This window comes from Drosophila simulans, chromosome 2L (genome assembly GCF_016746395.2).
Source record: "Drosophila simulans strain w501 chromosome 2L, Prin_Dsim_3.1, whole genome shotgun sequence".
Classification (NCBI taxonomy): Eukaryota; Metazoa; Arthropoda; class Insecta; order Diptera; family Drosophilidae; genus Drosophila; species Drosophila simulans.
In genome coordinates, this window is record NC_052520.2 from 22,842,139 (window position 1) to 22,866,227 (window position 24,089).

At 36.0% G+C, this 24,089-nt stretch overlaps 1 protein-coding gene across 3 annotated transcripts; it reads left to right on the forward strand.

The window, feature by feature from the left end:
- The first annotated feature begins 573 nt into the window (after nucleotides 1-573).
- Nucleotides 574-23,209, forward strand: LOC6739551 (guanine nucleotide-binding protein subunit alpha homolog). 3 transcript variants are annotated; one of them, XM_016174400.3, is made up of 6 exons: nucleotides 574-1,369; nucleotides 9,944-10,082; nucleotides 10,138-10,343; nucleotides 10,395-10,526; nucleotides 10,582-10,721; nucleotides 10,770-11,923. In XM_016174400.3, exons 1-6 carry the CDS (start codon nucleotides 974-976, stop codon nucleotides 11,128-11,130), a joined length of 1,374 nt encoding a protein of 457 aa, XP_016025895.1. In that variant the 5' UTR covers nucleotides 574-973; the 3' UTR covers nucleotides 11,131-11,923. The 3 variants fall into 3 exon arrangements, 2 of the variants coding, with proteins under 2 accessions (XP_016025895.1, XP_044778248.1); XR_005543427.2 differs by lacking the exon at nucleotides 10,770-11,923 and having other exon boundaries at nucleotides 10,409-10,526; XM_044922313.1 differs by lacking the exons at nucleotides 9,944-10,082; nucleotides 10,138-10,343; nucleotides 10,395-10,526; nucleotides 10,582-10,721; nucleotides 10,770-11,923 and adding an exon at nucleotides 16,666-23,209 and having other exon boundaries at nucleotides 1,287-1,369.
- Nucleotides 23,210-24,089: the final 880 nt, after the last annotated feature.

Genomic DNA, 24,089 nt, shown 5'->3' on the forward strand with positions numbered 1-24,089 from the left:
GCCATGATATTAAAAGATTCATATTATTAAGGTATTCGATTGGATTGGAATTGGATCAACGTAATATCTAAATAAAACAGTAAGCGAATTTAACAAAAAGATTTTTTTTTATCACTTTTTTTTTTTAATTTTCATCCTTTGCATGTCGCTTATTGTCTGGTCGTCCGCTGGTTGGGGGAACATGGCCTCTCACAAAGTCTCTTCGTTAAAATAAAGTTTGCAATGTAAAGAAATATACCACAACCAATTTTTTTATATTATTTGAACTAATTTGTTTTGCTCCCAATTAAAAAATAATATCTTCTTTTCATTTTCGTTTTTATCTTGGATGCTTTTAAATTGCTATAAATTGCATCTCTGGAAAACCCAAAAAATTTGTTTTTAATAATTATTTACACTAAAGAGCTGGACATGTTGCTTATAATATTGTCAAATTGGTTCACGTATGATTGATTAGGCTATATATAATATATGAGACAACTGTAGGACATGTATAGAAAACCTTCTACCTTTTCAGCCAAAAAACTGATCTGTGGGAACATGTTATAACAATATTGAGACGAATGTGTATGTTATACATACAGGCAAAAATTATTATCACCGCTGTTGTTTGCAGCATATAAATTAACAATTGTATTACCAATTGAAACTTTAATGTAATGGCTGAGATTGTAATAGCCTAATAACGATCACGTTCAGTGTCTTATTGGTGTGAACTTTATTCCGGAATTTGTGTTGCATTTAAGACAAATGCTATGTAGAAATAATGGCTATGGCTTTCAAATGGCAACATCGCCTTTTAATCTAATATGAGGCCTACAGTTAGAATATGCAGAATTCAGAAAGTGCTTGTTTATAAACTAAAGCGAAAGATAGACTATGAGCATCTGCTCTTAAAGTGGCGAGTGTTTGACACTTTGGTGTTCGTGTGTGTATATAGAAAGTGCGAGCATCAGGCGTTGGCTTGCCAGCGATGTCTGGCATTACATTGACCAAATTAACTCAAGAACGAATTTCCATTCCAAACCACAATGTCATCACGAACGGCGTCGAAAACATCATAAATAGTGACACGCTTAGTGGTACTCTGACTCATCTTATGGAAGAGCATCGCACGCGCGTGGGAGCGGTAACTGGACCAGAAGCAGCGACCACGTCTACAGACGGACTAATATCGAATGGAGCAGAGCGACTGCGCCTTCAGGGCAGTCGGCTTCAGACCTCGCGCTTTGCTTGCTTTCGATGTTGCGGAAATATTATTACATATCTAGTAAGGCTGCGTAGTACCCCTGAGGAACTGGAGCAGCGTTACAAGTCCAAAGAGATTGATAAGTTCCTGGATAAAGAAAAACACACATTTCGACGTCAGGTGAGGTGATCTAAGGATGTAGATTTCTCTGTGGTTATTTTATTTAAATTTAACAACGCAGTGAAGGAGATATTCGACAAAATTAGGTCTATGTATGTACATATGTAAAATTGTAAAGTGTTTTAAATGAAATTTCAGTACAAAGTTATAAGCAAATATTTAACTCAAAAAGTGAACATCCGACTTTTTGGCTAACAATTTTAGAATTATACATGTGTATTCTTAATTAGCAGCACTAGCCAAGTCGATCGAGTGGTATATACAGCTGTGTTCAAAAAAATAGCAGTGCTTGGGACCTGCGAGTTTAAGTTAAAAAATTCCTATGATTTACAATTTTAATGGTCAAATTTTTTTTATAATATCGTTAGGTATTTAATTTCAAACAATTTAGCAAATGTTTAGCTCAAAGAAGCTGGGTTCCGAAAAATCGAATCTTTTAAATTTAAAAGCTGGAATCGTTTGCCCATTTTTTGCCCATGTTTGCCCACCAATTAGTTTGTTTTGCCCACCTCCAGTTTTTGAGATATGAATTTTCGAAAAAGTTCGAAAATTTTCGAAGATCCAAAATTTCACTTTTTTCAAAAAATTTTTTTTTAGTCGCAATAACATCGTTTGCGCACCCTTTAGAATTTTGAAAAAATTTATACTTTAGAAAATATAAGACATTCAAGTTTTCCTCGGTCTACTTTGCCCATCCTTTAAAATTAGTTTATTTCGTTTGCCCACCCTTTAAAATTACATTTTAACGCTTGCCCACCCTTCAAAATTAGTTTTTTTCGTTTGCTTACTATTAAAAATAAAAAATTTCGATTGCCCACCTCTTAAAACTAAAAAATTTCGTTTGCCCATCCTTTAGAATTAGTTTATTTCGTTTGCCCACCTCTTTAAAATAAAAATTTTCAGTTAAAAACGTTTGCCCACCCCTCAAAAATGTTTTTTTTTTTCGATTTTCCACCTATTCAAACTAAATTTGTACATATGTATGTAATAACTGTAAGTTGTGGCGCCAATTCACATATTTTAAAATCGGCGAACAGAAGCACTTATATGATTATGATGAACATACATACGGAGATCGCGACCCGTTACATGGTTTTTTTCTTTTATAATTAAATATAATGTTATTCATTCGCTTACAATTTATCAATTTTTCTTAATCATTGATAAATTTCATGCAAGTGTTGATGAACATATATATTTATGTACATACATATATGTGTTCATCATAATCATATAATATTAGTGCTTCTGTACGCCTAAGATACATATGTGAATTGGCGCCACAACTTACAGTTATTACATACATATGTACAAATTTAGTTTTAATAGGTGGAAAATCGAGAAAAAAAAAACATTTTTAAAGGGTGGGCAAACGTTTTTATCTGAAAATTTGTATTTTAAAGAGGAGGGCTAACGAAAAAACTAAGTTTAAACGATGGGCAAACATTATAAACAAATTTTAAGGGGTGGGCAAACGTTAAAAACTAATTTTAAAGCATGGGCAAACGAAAAAAAGTAATTCTAAAGGTTGCCCATACGAAATAAACTAATTTTAAAGGATGGCCAAAGTAGACCAAGGTAAACTTGAATGTCTTATATTTTCTAAAGTATAAATTTTTTCAAAATTCTAAAGGGTGGGCAAACGTGGGCAAACGATGTTATTGCGATTAAAAAATAAAATTTTTGAAAAAAGTGAAATTTTCGATCTTCGAAAATTTTCGGGCTTTTTCGAAAATTCATATCTCAAAAACTGGAGGTGGGCAAAAAAAACTAATTGGTGGGCAAAAAATGGGCAAACGATTCCAGCTTTTATATTTCAAAAATTTGATTTTTCCGAACCCAACTTCTTCGAGCTCAAATGTTTCACTTTTATTTCTTTAATAGTTTCGAAAATATAGATTAAAACAACATAATAGGCAGAAATTCAGGTGTTCACTAAAATAGCAGTGCTATGAAAAAATAGTAAAAAAAAATCAACTTGACTTAGAACGAACTTAGGTTTTCTTTTTAATGTGTTAATTAGGGCCTAATACTTGGTTGGATAGCCTTTGTTAGCCAGCACAGCCTTACACCCACGCGACATGGAGTCCACCAGGTCCTGGCAACGTTTGGGGGGTATTTTTGACCATGCATCCTGCACAACTTGCCAAATCTGAGCCTTAGACGTCGGGGAGTTTTTCGACACATATTGTTTAATGTCCCCCCCACAGGTTTTCAATTGGGTTTAAATCGGAAGATGATGCTGGCCACGGCATTACATCTATTCTATTTTGGGTGAACCTATTCTTAGCCGATTTGCATCTGCGTTTCGTATCATTATCCTGTTGGAATGTCTATTTTAAGGGCATATTATATTCAGAATATGACAGTAAGACATCACTAAGTACATTTGCATATGCGTTTTGGTTTATAATACCATAAATCATATGGTATGGACTCATACTATTGTAGAAAAAACAAGCCCATACCAGGATTTTAGGTCCACCATGATTGAAAGTCATCAGTGGGTGTTTTGGGTGGTACTCCGTGTTTGGAGGTCACCAGATATACTGTAGTGAACCAGTTCCACCAAATAGCACAATTTTTGACCCATCAATCCAAAGGATATTACGCCATTTGGAGACTGGCCAGATTAGGTAGGTTTTAGGGAAGCTTAACCTTGCCTTAATATGCCTAGGGCTAAGTAGGGGATCCTTTCGTGGACTCCTCTCGCTTAAATTTTGATTCAGTAGTCATCTCTGAATAGTAACGTCGCTGATTCTAAAGTTCAGCTCAGACTTTATGTTCCTACAGGATGCAAAAGGATAGACTTTGCTGTAACGAACTATGCGACGATCGTCTATACCTGTGGTTTTACGTATGATACCACGGTCTTCGGGCTTCCATTCATATTTAATGGCATTGGATATCATTTTGGCAGAACATTCAAGGATTTTTTGAATGTCCTTATATGTTTTTCTTTCATTTCTAAGCCTAAAAATTAACATTCTTTTCTCCTGGGAGCGGTGGTGTCCTCTACCCACTCTACAAAAATTTTTTAATTTTTTTTTAATTTATTGCCCTTTAAAATATACGAATTAACTTAACTAAACTCACTTTTTAGAAAATATTGATCATTTCGAGACTTTACGATGGACAAAACCAGGGACTGCTATTTTTATAAACAGCCTAAAAGTGGTGAATTTGCTGAAGAATGTAAATAAAAAAAGGATAACATGAGAAACTGACGGGATTTTCTTTTTTCTATATCTATATATTCCATTTTACAAAAATAAGTTAAATAAAAAGGGGATTCCAAAAAGGGACATGGAGAAATACATTTGTGTTTCTTAGTTTCCATCGTACTGCTATTTTTTTGAACACAGCTGTACATACACTGCGCGTCACAAGGTTAGCGCCCCTTGATCAAAAATCTTTGATGTGAGATAATTAGAAAACTGTTTAAGCGAGAGCTTTGGAAAATTTTTTCCAATAAAAGTTGAACAATTCTATGAATGAAAAGTTTATATGGGCTGCAGTTTGTTGTTTTTTTTTTAGATTTTTAGATTTATATAGATTTATATAGATATAGATTTTTATTTAAGTAAAAAAAAAAACAATCCATTAATGGGTAAATAAAAATTGGGTCATCAGGATAATTAAAGTTTTTTCGATTCATTTCGAAAAAATTAGATGATTAACACTCAAATATTCAAATTAGAATTAAATTATTAATAGTTGATCCTCCTTTGTTTTCAAGGACTTCACACGTTCATCTGGAAAGTGAATCATAAGTTTTGGAGGTAATCCAAAGTATCGTAGACCAACCGAGTTTTATTCCGGTGATCGATTCCTCTTGAGTTTACCACCCTCGTATACCTTCCCAGCCAACCATCCCCACACTTTTTCCATTGTATTAAGGTCCTGGGAGTATGGTGGCCATTTCAAAACTTTTACATTTTCGCTTTGAATCCATGTTTTTACCGAACGTGCAGTGTGGATTGGGGCCTTGACGTGCGGAAAATGCCATTCTAGATTTCCTTAAACGTTTTTAAAGTAGGGAAATGCAGTTTTTAATACACAATTATAATCTTTCGCGTTCATTTTTGGTGTTAAAAACTGAAATTCACAGGGGCCGTAATATGACACTGCGCCACATACCATGGAGGTGTCACCCGACTGTAAAAGCGATCCATAATCTGCTTCTCTTTACGCAAATCATGATAGTAATGACTATTACCGTTTGATTCCTCCAGATAAATTTCTGCTCGTCCGAAAATACAACATAATGCCACTCCTTAGACCAGGTCATATGAGCTCTAGAAAAAATCAGTCGTACTTATTTTAGTTATTTTTATCTTACTTTTTTAGTTATTCGTGTTTTAAATGTTTAGCTTTCTTAATCACCCTTTAAATCAACGATTTGCTTGGGCTTTCACCACTTTTTTCTCGAATTTTGGCGGAGGAGTCGTGAGAACTGCAAGGTATTCGACGTATGGACCAGCGATCTGCCGCGTTAAAGACAATGTTATTGCCATCTCTATAGTTTTTTCTAATCTGGTGATGAAAAATACGTGTTAAATTTTTCTCCGAAAGTTAAGCAAACCATAATAAAAAAGATAACTGTTCTTCTCAGGACCTCTTTTTTATCCTCAAAGAGAGAGGGTATATCAGCGAACAAAAAACAATTACATTGATCGATTTTTGTGCAATGGCAAAATACAAAATATCAGAAGAAACGGAGCAGGGGGCGCTAATCTGATGTGTACATAAGTTGGATCGGACCGTGTTTGGCAACAAATGCTATAAACCTTTAATATGTAACCGAAAAATATAAAAACAAGAGAAATCCTATAGTTGACCTCCGCAACTATAGGACTACTTAGGTAAAGGAAGTGCAGAAGAGATGGATATATGCCAGGACCAAATAATGATGCAGCAAGCAGAAAAAAATGGCTTAGCAAAAATACTGTCCTTTAAAAATCATTAAAATGGTACAAATTAAACAATTTTTGACACGCACAGTGTATCAAATACTTTTGCAAGACGGACTTAAGCGATATGAGCATCTTTTAAAATAAATTCCCATTACAGAACAAAATTTTGTTTTTTTTTATAAGCATGCAGAGTTTTTTTTCAATAACTTTTTCAAGGGTTATAGTTTCTTTTTAACAGAAAGGGCGAAGAGTTTACTATTTACTTTGGGAGTCAGGGAATGTTTTTAAATGACTTGTTTTTGAAAAAACAATTTATCATTTCTTCACCGGCCCCAACCAGGTCTAATTTTCTACTTTAACACTTTAAAACACTGAAGCTGGCCAACTAGCTAAATATTCTGGTTTTTAGGTTTGGACAAGTCTAATGAACAAAGCTTTAAAACTGAGTGGCTAGTTTGATTAGAAACGGTCGGACGAGAATAAATATTTCGATTCGCTTGTTCATATTGATGAATAATATATGTATATACTTTATATCATATAAATATTGTGGAAAATGTAAACTGCGTTTAAAAAAATCAAAAAACCCTCTCCAATGATATAAGAAGTAAGTATTGATCGCCTTATTTAAATCGAGCCAATAGCTAAAGCTTAAATAAGCTGTATTCGGATAAATCAAATTTTTGACATTTTAATGCTGAAACCGTTTGTCTACCAATTTCTTTTTGCCCACATCCAGTTTTCGAATGTAAATTTCAAAAAGATTTAAAAATGCTGGAAAATCAAAAAGTTGGTTTTTTCACATTTCTTTTTAATCACAATAACATCGTTTGCCTACCATTTAGAATTTAGAGAAAAAGCTATAGCTTAGAAAATATAAGACATTAATGGCAAGCTCGGCCTACTCAGAAAATAAAGCGTGTGCCCAAAACGTTTGTTAAACCATTAAAAAAATGGTAGACGATCATCTTCAAGACAATAATAATAATAACAACTTAAAAATATAATAATTAATAACAAGGATTGAAATATGTACTTACATGTTTAATGCGGCTGAACAGAAACGTAATAAACCAACAAAAACGCTTCTCTTCCTGCTTTTATCCCTTTCGTCGTTTGCTTTTCTTACTATGAATATAAAAAATATAGCGTCTGGCAGTGTAAGAAAATCTACATATGTACATACAAACATGTTTAGTTCCAACAGCCACCCACTCAAAGAAAACTTCGCCATATATTGTTTAAATTTTTTTCCACATGTTTTTATTTTTTTTCGATGTGTGTGCGTAAATATGTATGTATATTAAAACAAAGTTTTGCGCGTGGATGTTTTGGGCAGTATTAGGGCGGTAGAATGGGCGTGGCAAAAATTTTTTTTTTTTGGCAATTCGATAGAAATTTTTAAGACTAAAAAATAGCAAAACATTTTTTCTGTGTTGGCGTGCCAGTTTTGTGGGGTTTGTGGGCTTTAGAGTAGGCGTGGCAACATGCGCTGCGTCTGTATCTGCATTTATAATCTCAATTTTATAGGTTTTACAGTTCCTGGGATCTTGACGTTCTTACGGACAGACGGACATGGCTAGATCGACTCGGCTGTTGATCCTGATCAATAATATATATACTTTTATGGTCGGAATCGCTTCCTTCTGTCTGTTACATAATTTTCAATGAATCTAGTATATTCCTTTACTCTCGAAAACTGGACGTGGGAAAAAAGAACTAATTGGTGGGCAAAAATGCGCAAACGATTCCAGCTTTCAAATTGGAAAAATTCGATTTTTCCGAACACAGCTCCTTGTAGAGAATATCAAACACATTAGAATAACAAGATGCGTAACGGCCATACATTTGTTTTGCGCTGTGCAGCCACTTTTTTTCTGAAGACCAAAATTTACCATTATCCGCTCGCGGAGCATTGAGAAATAAAATAAATAAAATAATAAAAAATAAAAAATAATAATAAACCAAGTACAGAATATTCTGTACTTTAATTACCATATGTTTTCAAAAGACACGTTTTTCGTTTTGTTTTGTTCCATTCTGTGCTTGTTGTTAAATATGTTATTAACTATAATATTATTATATCTTATAATAATTCTATAATTTCTTCGTCAAACGACTACTAATTTTATTTAAAATATAATCCAAATTCGAAATAGACATCCGCGCATAGTTAAGGAACCTTTCTAAGTGGTTTCGTAAGTCATTATGTAAATAATTGGATTCGACTTTTTAATTTCTATTGCAGTTAAGGGGGTGGACCCGCATCATAATGTAGAAGCTATTGGGGTTAAAACACTATTACGGAACATTTTTCTTTTTTAATTTGCCTTTTTAAAATCAAAGTATTCTTTAAGTAGAATTATCTGATTTTAATTCAATCACGTTAACTACATTGAGTAAGTGTTGATACTCTATACAGAAACACACATACCGGAACAATGCACAGGTCTTCAAAACAGCTAAATTAGTTGCGTTTTCCTCAACACAGGTTTTGGGAAATTTTTTAAAACTACTAATTGAGCTTGTTTGATACTGTATCAATAAGTAATTTAAATATTTTGTAAATTCCACTGCATTTAAGACTCCTTTTCGAGAAGAAAAAAACAGGGAGAACGTTGTTTTGGCATGTAAATAGAAATTGACAAACTAAAATTGAAATGAAACAAAATCGTAACAGTTTTGGGCTGTATTAAATTCTGAAACAAACTTGCACTGCGTCCACATCTCCATAATCTCCATGCTTAATCCTTATCTTTAAGCTTTTGCAGTTTCCGAAATCACAGCGTTTATGTGGACAGATAAAGATGGCCAAACTGATTTGACTAGCGAATATATATATTTATTTTATAGGGTGGGAAAGACCTCCATCTACCTATTACACACTTTTAAACAAATCCAGTATACCCTTTTACTCTACGTGTAGCTTGCGTGACTTTACTCAACGTGTAACTGCAGGGCTTCATACTGCTATGGCAGTATGCAATATAGACACTGAAAGTTATTTTCCCTATAATCTAGAATAGTTTTAAAAAAGTGGTAAAAATGTCTTTTTAAAGGCAAAAAAACGCTTAATTTTAATTTAAATTATAAGAATACTTTTAGAAATCAAAGATATCACAAATCTTGCATCAGGGGGTCAGAAGTAATATGCATAGGAAGTTAAGGTATTTTCAGCTGTTTGTTCAATTCAAGACACAAAAATTTTGAAATTTAAATAATTAATAATTTCATATTTAAAGCCAAAAGATTTTGAACAATTATGCGACTCAGGCGTGGAACAATATTCACCAATTGTCAAGAATAATCTTATCAGGGTATTCTAAACAATTAATTTTTTTTTTATATTTACATATACCTGCTAGGATCAAGATCAGAAGCCCATCCTGGCCATGTCCGTTCGTATAAACGTCGAGATCTCATGAACTATCAAAGCTTACATAGGTTAGGCTTGCAGATCCCAAAGACAGAGACGTAGCGCCAGTTCGATTACTGACTTTGGCACGCCTACCAGCCGCTCAACACTGCTACGCCCACATTTTTGGGAAAATATTTAGATATTTTTTAATTTTCTTTTTAGTCGACTATAGCTTTCTATCTGGAAACTATATACCGCAACACAAAATTGATATACTGACATGGCGAAATTCGGTTCTAGGTTAAACTTCTGCTTTTGGGTGCTGGGGAATCTGGAAAATCAACTTTTCTTAAACAAATGCGAATCATTCATGGGGTTAACTTTGATTATGAACTCTTGCTGGAATACCAAAGTGTCATATACCAAAACGTTATAAGAGGTACGTATATATATTTATACCGAAGAGGTTTTGTCTTAAAAAATAAACCTTTAAGGTATGCAAGTCTTGTTGGACGCTCGCGAAAAATTAAACATTGCGTGGGGAAGTGACGGCAGAGAGCAGGATGCTTATGATGCCAAATTAATGGAATGTAATTCACTAGACGTACCCAAGTTTATGGAGTATGCAATACCAATAAGTCGACTGTGGCAAGATCGCGGCATTAGAAGAGCTTTTGAAAGAAGACGTGAATTTCAAATTGTAAGCTTACTGTCACAATTACATAATATACTTTTAAAATTATGTTTTTAGAGCGATTCTGTTAGCTATTTCCTAGACGAGATTGAACGGCTAGCTACACCTGATTATGTTCCAACGCACAGAGACATATTACATTGCCGGAAGGCAACTAAAGGTGTTTATGAGTTTTGTGTGAAAGTTCAGGTGTGTGAATTAAATACAAACATAATATTACCTCTAAAGTCACGGTTATTTTCAGAACATTCCATTTGTGTTCGTCGATGTTGGTGGACAGCGAACTCAACGTCAAAAATGGACTAGATGTTTTGATAGCTCCGTAACATCCATTATATTTCTCGTATCTAGTTCGGAGTTCGATCAAGTTCTTGCGGAAGACAGGTAAATTATTATCAATTAACGATTATTAATTAAAAATTGTCATTACAGAAAAACAAATCGTCTCGAAGAGTCAAAAAATATATTTGATACAATTGTCAACAACGCGACATTTAAAGGAATATCAATTATTTTATTTCTGAACAAAACTGATTTGCTTGAACAAAAAGTTAGCAATCCTGAGACTGACATTCGTTGGTACTATCCGCACTTCAACGGAAATCCACATTCAGTGTTAGATGTTCAGAACTTCATACTACAAATGTTTATGAGCGTTCGTCGCAGTAGTAGCATAAGTAGGATCTACCATCATTTTACGACAGCCATAGATACGCGTAATATTAATGTTGTCTTTAATTCTGTAAAGGACACAATACTGCAGCGTAACCTTAATGCTCTTATGCTTCAGTAGTCACCCCCCTTTCTTATAAACAAAAATGAAGAGTAAGAATTTGCAGTTCTTTTAAACAACCCATGAACAGAATTTTGCAATCGTGAGACTGACACTTACTGAAGCAATTTGCAATTCAAAGGGAAAGGCACATGGGTTTCAATGTCTTGGACGCGTGAAGTTAAGCTACAGTGAAATCCTTGGGTAACTATGATAAATAACTATATATATAAAATGATAAAAACCGAGACTACAGCATTTTAATATGCATATAGACTTATCTAAACCCATCGGGAAACTTAGTTATCGTGGTTTGTGATATAATAATATTAATAACAATTTTTTAACATATGCATTTAATATGGTAGCATATATTGATTTATATTAATATTATCGATATATTAAAACGGATGTTGGCAATATCAAAAATATTGTTTTTTATGTATTTTGCGTGCATCTTCGTTTTGAAAAGCCATTAACCAATTTATGTGAGATTTTAAAAGCACATGAAATATTTTTAAATGGGCGTTAAAAGTAACAGGTATTTTATATGGTAGTCTGTTCATTTATATGAAAATAATTGAAATATTGAAGCGGACGTTACAATATACTACACAAAATTGATCGTTAAGTATTTCGTAAGCGTCTTCGTTTTGAGTAGCTAATCACCGCTGTGCGTCAAATTTGTAAAAGCAGCAGATCTTTTTTTTACTTAGTTGTTAAAAGTAATATTGACTTCTAATGGAATGATGTTACTGTATTCCACACTTTAAAACGAATTTAAAATAAATTAAAGAATTATATGGAAATTAAATATATACGTCTATCTATCTATATCTGATGCAATGTGGTAGTAATAATCGGAATTGGTAGTCGTATTCATATCAGCTTTATGTTATGAATATCAAGTGTAACACAGAAAATAAACGGAAGTTATACCTACTAAGAAAGAGAACGATTTTTAAACTGCTCAATAAAATAAAGTTCCCATTCTACAGAAAATATGAAATTTAAACGTTAAATTTTTTAATCTAAACTAGGTGTAGAGTTCAACATTTTAGTCTCAGAATGTTGTCTTGTTATCATGTTAATTCGTATTCAAAACAATATATTATTGTATTGCTATATCTGTAAAAATAGAAATGCTTTCTCACTAACATTTAATAAAATAAAATAATAATAAAAATTCGTTGAAAAGTATGTAACAGATAGAAGGAAGTATATATAGTGAAATATTTAGGTATTTAATAAAAAAAATATACTTTTATTTCCATATTTATTAGATATTTTTGATTATTGTACCAGAGAACTGACCTGATTATAAACAGAGAATGCTATAGTCGAGTTCCCCAGCTATCAGATACCCGTTACTCAGCTAGTGTGAATGCGAACTCGAATTTTCATCATTTTATTGGGATATCGAAAAATAATGGGGAATAAAATGGGAAAAAATATAAAAATTGTTTAAAAGTGTGTCCCAATTGTAAACTTAAATCTACAGGATCAAAATAATTAACAGACTTCCCCTGCTTTAAATTAAAATAAACATACAAATCTCAAATTTACAAGACTAATAAAAATGTGAAAAAATATCAACACATTTTTCAAAAGTGTAGGCGTGGCAGTTTTGGGCGTTAGATTGTGCGTGGCAACATGGTATAAACAACTTGCGCTGCGTCTGTCCCTGGAAGCTGCTTACAACAACATAAAAGCTAGAAGGTTGAGATTCAGCAGACAGATTCTAGAGACGCAGCGCAAGTTTGTTTACCCATGTCCACGCCTACAAGCAGCACAAAACTGCCACGCCCACACTTTTGAAAAATGTGTTGATATTTTTTCACATTTTTTTTAACATTGCGTTATTGCTCTTGCGGCTGAGATTAAATTACATCTTCATCAAATGGATCTACGCACCGCTTTACTCAATAGTGATCTAAGGGAGACCGTTATATGAGGCAGTCGGAAAGATACCTAATTGCAAAGAATACAGGTATTTTTGCTATAAAAAAGCAATATACGTATTGAAGTAGTCAGGTAGGAACTGTAGCGAGAAGTTTAATAGTGTTCTGGAGAATGTAACGTGTAACGAAATAAAGGGATGGAAGACAAGAGTACCTGTACTTGCTGGTGTACGCTTTAGAGGCCGGCTCTAGCTAATGGCGTTGGGTGTGGTGGTCTTGCTTATACCAGATATCTTTTCTTTACATAAATTAATGAATAAGATCCAGAAATTGATCGTGATTACAACAACAAAATAGAGGAGCTAGTATACAAAATCGGAGGAAGCAAATTAATATATTTGGAAGGGGGCAGTTCTAGAACAGGAGGAAAAGCTTGAGAATTCATCGTCTGCGAAACACCGATGGAATCGTGTTCGCGGATTGCCCTACCTTACCTATGATCACTTTCCTTAAGAGCATGGCTCTAGTGGCCCCTTTGGTACCCTACGTCCGGAGAAACATCAGCCGAGTCAGTATTTAGTTTTTAGAAACTCATATTTTCTGTATTCATGGTTGATTAACATTTATTATTTTTTTAATATTTAATGTTTTTGTTACATTTAGGTAAGATTTTTCTTTTTATATTCAATCGGCTACTTTCGCCACTCCATTAAGAACAAATAATTTATTCGCAGTGTGTTCATTCGAATTCTTTATTTTCTTGTAAAACAAATGGAAAGCAAAGTTCGACAATAAATACAAAAAATTTCAAATTTATTTACTTTTACTATTTAGCTACCATGATTTTTTGTGTATAAAAAAATCAAATTTTGTTCGCCATCAAAATGATGACCTCCCGTAATTTTTCTCAGTGTGTTTCGTGGGATATTTTCAATAAAAATGTTTGTAAATAAAACACACTCAAATTTTCACTCCTCGGCGAAAGATCGAACTCCCGGCGCAGATGAGCTGAAATGAAAGCGTGGCATTTTCCACGAATACCTTGAGAACGTATGAACTCACGGATACTCTCACTCAAATTTCAAATCAAACGACTGCAAGCAAACTTTTATAAATTTTACCCGAAAATGTAATCCCGCACTCTTTGAATATGAACTCATCTTAGAAAAATAATTAGATTAGGTTAGCTTACATAATATAAAAATATTAAATACTAAAAGGAATTAAATTTAAATACAATTAAAAAATACAAAAGTTATTTAACTAAGTCTCCTACTCGAGTACACATTTTTTTATAGCTTATTGTGAAAACTTGCAATACATCATTTAAAAATTCAATTTTTCTCTCATTTCAAAATGGCGGTTCGGGAATTTTTTCGATGAACACTGATCGCATTGTGCATTTTCTGGACTACTAATCCCGCTAAATTTTCCGCGCATTTAACCTAACTGTGGGAGAACCATTAGTTGTTGCTTTTTTTTGCAATTTATTTTTGCAATTAATTGAAATAACCATCCTAGGGTCCCGCTGCTGCTGCTTCTCCTGTTCTGCCACTCGATGAAAAGGGCGCTCCACTAGACGGCCTGCCTATGTTATTTTCTCTCCTTCTGCCCGCCTGTGGCTGCCCCAGTCGAACCTTGGGGTCTGGGCGGCAATGCTTCTGCGCGATGGCTACGCCAATCGAAGATTTTTCCGGCTTAAATTTTGGCCTGGAAAACATACGGACTAATGTCAATAATGTCGAGGAAAATATAATCTAACAATATTTCCAGCGACAAAAAAAAAGGTTATGATTTTTTTTTCCGACACGAACTTTTCACGACTTCGATTTTTGGAAGGGAAGAGAAACGCTATTATCATTGGGAAAAATCCAAAATCATAGCTTTCTATTAATGCGGGCTGTCTTCATAAAATTTGAAAAAAACCGGCAGACATCGTAAAACTATGGGTCGCAGTGTCCTGTTATGGCCCGTGTGAATTGCAGTATTTAGCACCAACAAGAGAGAATGCTATAGTCGAGTTCCCCGACTATCAGATACCCGTTATTCAGCTAGTGTGAATGCTAATGCGACATTTCATCATTTTTCTGGGATATCGATAGATATTCGGGAATAAATAATTATGAAAAAATATCCAAAAATTTTTCAAAAATGTGGGCGTGGGAGTTTTGGTCGGTTTGTGGGCGTGGCAAAAAGTTTTTTGGCAAGTCGATAGAAATGTCCAAGACTAATCAATTTATGAAAAAATATCAAAACTTGCGCTGCGTCTTTGTCTCTAGAATCTGTATCTGTAATCTACAGGTATGGCTAGATCGACTCGGCTATTGATCAAGAAACTTTATATACTTTATATATTCGGAAACGCTTCCTTCTCCCTACTTACTCCCTACATACTTTTTAACAAATCTAGTATACCCTTTTACTCTACGAGTAACGGGTAACTTAATTTCATTACATTAAAAACGTTTTTGGAAATCTAAAATGGCATGTTCAGCACGTTAAGGCCCCAATCCACACTGCCCGTTCGGTAAAAAATGGATTCAAAGTGAAAATGTAAAAGTTCTGTATTGGTCACCATACTCCCAGGACCTTAATATAATAGAAAACGTGTGGGGATGGTTGCCAGCCAACATAAGGTGTAAGAGGGTGGTAAACCATATGCCACTAAAACTGTCTTGGTCTACGATTTGGATTACCTAAAAAAAATATATGAAACACTTCCCCAACGAACGTGTGAAGTCTGCGAAAACAGGAGGGTCAACTCATTATTAATATCCTTTAAAATATCCTAATTTAAATCAGTTCGAGCATTTTGTGGTGACTATAAAAATTCGAGATCAGTTGCCATCTTTCGATGTTCTCACCACTAAGTTCAAAGAGGAGGGTGAGAGAAAGGTCATTTCAGAAGAGCGAAGCCATATCACAAAGGCATTCGTCGAAGCACAGAACCCAAATTTTTCGCGAAACAGAAGCCAAAACTACAGAAGAAACGGAAAGACATCGTCTGTTTCAAGTGTGGTGAAAAACGCCACATAAAAGCGCAGTGCCCAAGGTGAACCGCCAAAGTAGCCTACTAAACGCTGGTGACGTCAGCAACTTAAAGAGATCAGTGCTTAGACAGTGGCGCAACGAGACATATGTGTTGTCAAAAAGAGCTCCTCATAAATTTGGTGAAGCACACTGAACAGATCGGATTGTATAACGCTGGTTTCCTGCAATTTAAATAAAAGGGGGAGGTCAAGATTCATACAGCCTTGTGCAAATTCCAATTGTTATTATTTAGTTATTTGAAAAAATAATTTGTGTTTTATTGTTATTTAATATTTATTTGGTGATAGACTTTTTCACTTATACTATTACAAGACACTTTGTTAATATCTTATCTTTGATTTGAAGCTGTTCACGATGTCGTCCCGATTCAGACTGATCTTCTAATTCTTAACCCTGATCCAATCAACATCGGCCAGAAGCTTTTCATTAGAATCTTTTCATAAGATTTAATTTTTTAATTTTGTTTGAAAATTTTTTCCATAAAACTGATATTGTTATAATTTTATATATTTAAAGTAATCATTTCAAAACTGCGGCAAAAATCCTGACCCTAATTTCATCATTAAATAATTTCATTAATTCTATTTATGTATGTTTTGTACAGTGAACAATGCCAAATAAACGCGAAGGGGTTGATTAGAGTACAGCAGTACAAGTAAAGCTCGAAACTTGCGAAATAGCAGATCCGAAAGAACAGAAGAACAAATCCACCAACAAAATACTGATGCACGTGTCAGAATGGAGCAATTGCATCTAGAAGAGCCAGAAGATACACGAGCTGAACGCAATGAAGTCTGAAGATTAGAACAACGACAATCATGCCGTTTCACAGTCAATAGACGATGAACAAATGACCATCAACGACAACAAGTACATCACATCGAGCACTTACATATATCTGATTCATTCCTGCGTCTAGCATTCTAGTATGAGCCCGATATTTAATATTATGCTCATTCAAAAGTGGTAAGGAATGTCCGCATTGTCATGCTCTGAAATTCAAAAATTAGCCAGCTGGGATGTGTTGCGCGTTAGGAAAAGTGCAACTACCTGAAATTGAAACACCACCTGAACCATTGAACGGCTTACTTATCGGCACGGATTCAGATACGAAGATTCAATTCATGCTTTCAAATGACATCGTTCGGAGCAACAGAAATATTTCGAAATACTAATGCAAATGATCAACAATTTAATTCTACATTCAAAATAAGAGAGTTTATCATAAAATGGGCTCACTGCAGCCAATGCCAAAAGAATACTGAAATGAATCGTAAACTGCAGTACAGTACTGTAATGGCAGCGATTGTTGCCGTAATGTCCCACTAATGAAAGAGGAACAAAGAACCATTTATAACGGTGTAAAATTATTATTTGGGATGAATGTACCAAAATTCACTTAAGGCGTTGAACAGGCCATTGAAAAATATTTAAAACAGTGACAAACTATTTTGCGGAACTCTGTTGGTCCTTTCAGGTGATTTCAGACAAGAACCAGTCATTCCAGGTTCAACACACGCTGATGAGATCAACGCTTGCTTAAAATCATCTCCATTGTGGCGTAATGTTGAAAAATTGCAGCTAAAATATATATGCGCGTTGAAATGCTTCAAGATCCATCCGCTGAAACATTTTCAAGAGAACACTGTGATATCGGTGCTGGAAAAGTTGCTAAAGATGAAACTGGATACGTAAATGTACCGACCGATTTCTGCACAATCGCTGATTTGCAAGATACTCTTATTGAACAAATATTTCCCTACATACATAGTGCATGAGTGGCTTGCAGGAAGAGCGATTTAAGCGGCAAAAAAAGCAGACGTCGACAATTTAAGTCCGAAGATACAAATGTTGTTGCCCCGGAACTTGGTATCATATAAATCTATTGATACAGTTTGCGACGACAGCGAAGCAGTAAATTTTCCCACAGAGTTTTTGAACTCACTGGATTTGCCAGGCATGTCCCCGCCTAATTTACAATTAAAGGTTGGATCTCCAATTATCTTGCTTCGTAATTTGAACCCAACCCGGCTGTGCAACGGTACGCGATTAGTCATCGAAGCTATGATTTTAAATGGCAAGTTCAGAGGTGAAAATATACTCATACAACGGATTCCTATTGTACCTTCAGCTACAGATGTGCCAATTCAATTCAAAAGTATTCAGTTTCCGATTGGATTGGCATTTGCAATGACTATCAACAAGCTTTCAGATGGATTAGATTTCAGACGACCATGTTTTTCACACGGACAATTATACGTGGCATGCTCTCGAGTAGGTAAACCATCCAGTTTGATTGTATTAGCTAAAGATGGACGCACAAAAATTATTGTTCACGCTATAGCATTAAGAGATTGATATTGTTTAATAGTGTTACTATCTATTATTTAATTAAATATATATAATTTTAAGCAATTAATTATAATAACTTAAAAATAAGGTTTGCCTTTTGTTATTTTTATTTTCGCTCATCGTTCTCTTTCACACTTATACTACTTCTTACATATTTAAGTTAAATAAGTTAACCGGACCGATCGTCCCTCTCACCAGCAACGGTCAAGTTGCTGACCAAGCATGTGGCCGGAAGCTCGCACATAGCCGGCAAAAGCTCTGCACATTGACAGAGGCCGCTATGAGGTTTTTTCTATGTTAGCATTTAAGTCAGTTCGCTTTGGGCAATCCAATAATAAAGAGCACAAGTTCATAAGGCCAACTCCGGCAATCTGTCGTTATCATTATAAACTATCATAGCTATCTGAGTCCCTAGACCTGAAGCCAAAAGGAGGACTGTCATCTTTCCAACATAATCATCCTAACTCAGTTAGATTCAGTTGGATTAACATCTCACTAGCCGTGCGTGGACAGCAACGTGGAAGACTTACACGAGGGAAAAGTCGCTCCCGCAGACTGCTGCGAGGGATTCTACCCATTCACCTTTGGGTCACCCCCTCGACTTGTATGTCCCCCAATTCGTGTCTCAACTGTGTGAATATTGAGGTCTTTATGAAGTGTGGAGTTACGTACATACCAGGGACAGTTGGTTATTTGTCGTAGTGCGCGATTTTGCATCACCTGGATACGATTATAATTCGATTTGGCTGCAATTCCCCAAATCTGGATCCCGTATAACCACATCGGTACGATACAGTGCGCATACACAGCTCTTTTGCACCTCAGCGAAAGAGTGCTCCTTCTATTCATGAGCCATCTCAGCTGTTGTGATCTGTGACCACAATTCTTTACTGTGTTTTTGAGATGCGGCCCAAAGGTGAGCCGTGTATCCAGGGTGATACCTAGATATGTTGCTTGCAGCGGCTGATTCAGGGTAACTCCTTCTAGTCGGATTGGATAAGCGTTTTTAATGTCAAGCATGGATTTGTTGTTTTCAGTGGATTTATTTTTAGGTTCCACCGTTTACACCAGGCTGCCAGAGCATTTATTTATTCTTGTAGTCCGTTAGCTGCCTCTCTGCTGTCCCTAGAGTTATATACAACTGCGATGTCATCTACATAGGTTGCAATAAGAGTCCTGTTCGGTGCTTCCATGTGTGCCTTTGTGTTTTCCTTTTCCCTTTTTTGGCCGCCATTTTGTTGGCAAACTAAAATTGTTACTATTTAATAACTTAAAAAAATAATTTTTATTTTAGTATAACTTAATCTTTTATTGGTGATAGACTTTTTCACTTATACTATTACAAGACACTCTTTTTATTGCTGATCTTTAATTTGAAACAGTTCACGATTTCGTCCCGATTTAGACTGATCTTCTAATTCTTAATCCTAATCCAATTAACCACGGCCAGAAGCTTTTCTTTAGAATTTTCTTGAACTTTCAAATATGTTTAGGATTAAAGCCTCATACTGAAATTATTACACAGCATTGTGAAATTTAAATTTTCTGACTGGTGTTTACTTTAGGTATGGTTATTTATCGGCTAAGTGCTGACGACAAAAACAAGGGCGAAGGAAATGCTGCTGAGATTGGAGCTTCAAAATGTGTTTATCAACTGGTGCAGAGTGCTCTTTAATTACGCGTTCGATAAATCTCCACCTTCTAAAATGACGCGCACCTCTCATTATGAATTTCTGTTAAACGCTCTCTTAATTCTGTTAAAAATTCTTACTCAGTATTATTTGGTTATGTTGAATATATAATGAACATATATGTATAAAAAACAACGATGTATGTGTATAAGAAACTTGCGAGCAACGGTTAATTCCTTTTTGAGTGTTTTCGCCACTAATCGGCGATCACTCTTTGTTCGCATATTTTGACGCTGCCTGTGTGCAGCAAGTATACATAATTTGAATTCAGTTACCAATAAACCTCTGCCCTGTAAACACGTTTAATAGGTTATGGGCCCAGACACAAGTTTGGTGCGGTAACTCGAGTGGATTTGTCTTTACGAAAAAGAAGATTCGGAAAGTGACTATTAAAAGTGAATTTGTCTTTACGAAAAAAGAAAATTCAAAATGAGTATTACGGTTAACATTGATAAGCTCGATGAGAGCAATTATGACATTTGGTCAATGTCCATGCGTAGTGTTCTGATAGCTTCAGGTTTATGGGACGCGGTATGTGGTAGTGTGAAGGAACCCGATGATGCGCCAGAGCCTACGAAATGGAACACTAAAGACGCGAAAGCTCTGTCGAGCATAATTTTGCATCTAAAACCGTCCCAAATGATGCACATTAAGTCGTGTGTGACTGCAAAGGAAGCGTGGAACATTTTAGAAAAAATACATAAGCCGGTCGGACCGTTAATTCAAATGCAGCTTTATCAAAAACTCATTCGCTTAAAAATGAAGCAAGGTGATAATGTGACAGACTATGTGAATTCATTTGTAGAAATTTGTGGAAAATTGGAAGAACTCGATATTTTACTAGGTGATAACCTAAAAGTGATTATGCTGCTAACTGGACTTCCAAAAAGTTTTGAAAATTTCGTAGTTGCTATGCAAACACGCGATAATTCGCCCCCGTTTTCAACTGTAAAATTGAAGCTTCTCGAAGAAGCTGAACGACTTAGGGTGAACGAAGAGTGCGAAGAAGTTTTCGAGAAAAGGGCATACGTGACTCGGGTTGAACAGTCTACCTCGAAGAGCAATACGAAAAATAACGGTTCCTACGAACGACGTCAAAAGCAAAGTGTAAAATCGTTTGAGTGCTGGTCGTGTGGGCAGCGCGGCCACAAAGCTGTTAATTGTAGAGAAAGAAAAACTGAAAATAATAAAAAGCAGAGATCATTTTCTGCAGTGTGTTATGGCTCAAGTGTGAGTGAAATGTCGCGAGGTACATGGTGTCTCGATAGTGGAGCCACTGCTCATTTGTGTTGTGAGCGAGACATTTTTTCGGAATTTAAAGAACATAAAGAGCGTATTCTATTGGCGGGAAATAACTGTATTGAGTCCGTTGGCCGTGGCACAGTGATTGTGAAATGGCGCGAATTCGAAATAAAGCTGGTTGATGTTCTTTATGTACAGGAACTTCAATATAATTTTATGTCAGTGTCGAAGGCGATCGAAAAAGGTTTTTGCGTGAAATTCTCAGAAAAAGGCGCGAGTGTAATTGAGAATGACGGAACTGTAATACTAAAGGCAGAGAAACGTGAAAGTTTGTTTCTGTTTGAGAATGCCAAGAATAAATGTTACAATGCGCAAAACAAAAATTCATCGCAATTATGGCATAATAGATTCGGACATCTAAATTTCAGAAGCCTTAATAATATGATAAAAGAAAATATGGTGAAAGGCATGAAGTTAAATTTTAACGAAAACATTGCCTGTGAGTCGTGTGCAAAAGGCAAAATTAGTGTAAAGCATTTTCCAAAGGCCAGTGAAAATCGCGCAAAAGAAATTCTGGGTCTAGTGCATACCGATATTTGTGGCCCGATTAATAAAAAATCAAATGGTGGTGCACGTTACTTTGTGACCTTTATTGATGACAAATCCAGATACGTAACGGTGTATTTTATGAAAACGCGAGATGAAGTTTTTGAAAAATTTAAAGAATACAAATCATTTGTTGAAAATCAAACGGGTAAAAAATTGAAAATCTTGAGAAATGACAATGGTCGTGAATATTTAAGTGGCTTGTTTGAACAGTTTCTTATTAATCATGGCATTAAAAGGCAGCTAACAGTGCCGCACACCCCCCAACAAAATGGTGTAGCGGAGAGAGCAAACAGAACATTAGTGGAAATGGCCCGTACTATGTTACTGTGTGCTGGCCTTGATGAAAGTTTTTGGGCTGAAGCGATCAAGACAGCATCCTACTTGAGGAACCGTGCAGAAACAACCACGTTGCCTGGTTTAACTCCTTTTGAGGTATGGACAGGAAGAAAGCCATACGTTGGGCACCTCCGTGTCTTTGGTGCCAAAGCCATCGTGTTGAACAAGACACATAAGACGAAGTTTGCTCCGAAGGGTGAGGAGCATATGCTGGTTGGCTACTCCGAAACGGCAAAGGCGTATCGACTGTATAGCCATGAGAAGAGGAAGATGATCGAAGCGCGGGACGTCATGTTTTTCGAAGATGACTTGGGCAGAAGTGGTTTGCCTGGTGAAACGGAGTTAAAATTGGTTGAACTCCAAGGCAAATCTACGCTTGTGGTTGGTGAGTTGTCTAATAATCCTCCTAATGTGGAGCCTGAGGTAGGCGATGACGAACTAGCAAGTATTGAAGAAGAGCCAGAAGACATGGATCCGAAAAACGAGCAGCTTGAAGAAAAAGAAGCACAAAGAGCTCCGGGACGACCGAAGCTAGTGCGATCTGGTCTCCCAGGACGACCTCGCAAAGAATACCAGATGCTGAATGTCCTGACGACTGAGGACATTGCTGTTCCTGGAAGTTTTGAAGAAGCTATGAACGGTGATCACAGCGATAAATGGAAAGCTTCTGTTCAGAAGGAGATGGATGGCCTGCGAGCAAACAAAACTTGGTCACTGGTTGACCTACCGGAAGGCGAGAAGACTATTGGTTGCAGATGGGTCTTTGCGTTAAAACGAGACAAGGATGGCCACATCGAACGCTTCAAATCGAGACTGGTGGCCAAAGGGTGCGCACAGCGTTAGGGTATTAATTATTTCGAAACTTTTTCTCCCGTTGCCAGGTACTCCACAATAAGATTGGTCATCGCATCGGCAGTTGAACATGGCATGTTCATGCACCAGATGGACGTTTCTTCAGCGTACCTAAATAGCGAATTACATGATGTGGTGTACATGAGGCAACCTGAAGGTTTTATAGATGAGCAGTTTCCGAGACGCGTTCTGAGACTCCACAAATCACTGTACGGCCTTAAACAGAGTGGACGCGAATGGAACGAGAGACTGAATGCCGTGCTATTGGAGATTGGTTTCACTCCTTGTCCTAGTGAACCTTGTTTGTACGTGCGCAAAGTTGATGACAATCTGGGTCTAATTGTGGTGTACGTGGATGACTTGATCATAGCGAGCTCCAACAAAGATGACCTAAACGAGATCAAGTTGCTTATCTCCAAGAAGTTTGACGTGGTCGACGGCGGCGATCTTAAACATTTCCTTGGCATGGAAATTGAGAGAGAGAGTGAAACTGGAAGTATCAAAATTGGGCACAAGCAGTATGTGGAGACACTCCTTAACGATTACGGAATGCAAAATTGTAAGCCAAGCAGTATTCCATTGGAGGCTGGCCATCAGATAAAATGCGACGACGAGGGATGTGATCGTGTGAATAAGGAATCTTATCAGTCATTGATTGGGTCCCTTCTGTATCTGGCATTGACGACTCGACCAGACATATTGCATTCTACTGTGAAGTTGGCACAGCGGATCCTCATAAGGAGCACGAGGCGGCTGCCAAGCGTATCTTACGCTACCTGAGGGGCACTTCCGAAAGAGAAACTACACTACAGAAGAACTGGGCAGAGCATTCACTGCTACGTGGATGCAGACTGGGCTGGCGATTCTTCAGATCGCAAATCATATACTGGATGGGCGTTTTTTGCTGCTGGTGCTGCCTTTAGTTGGGAATCCAAGAAGCAAAGTA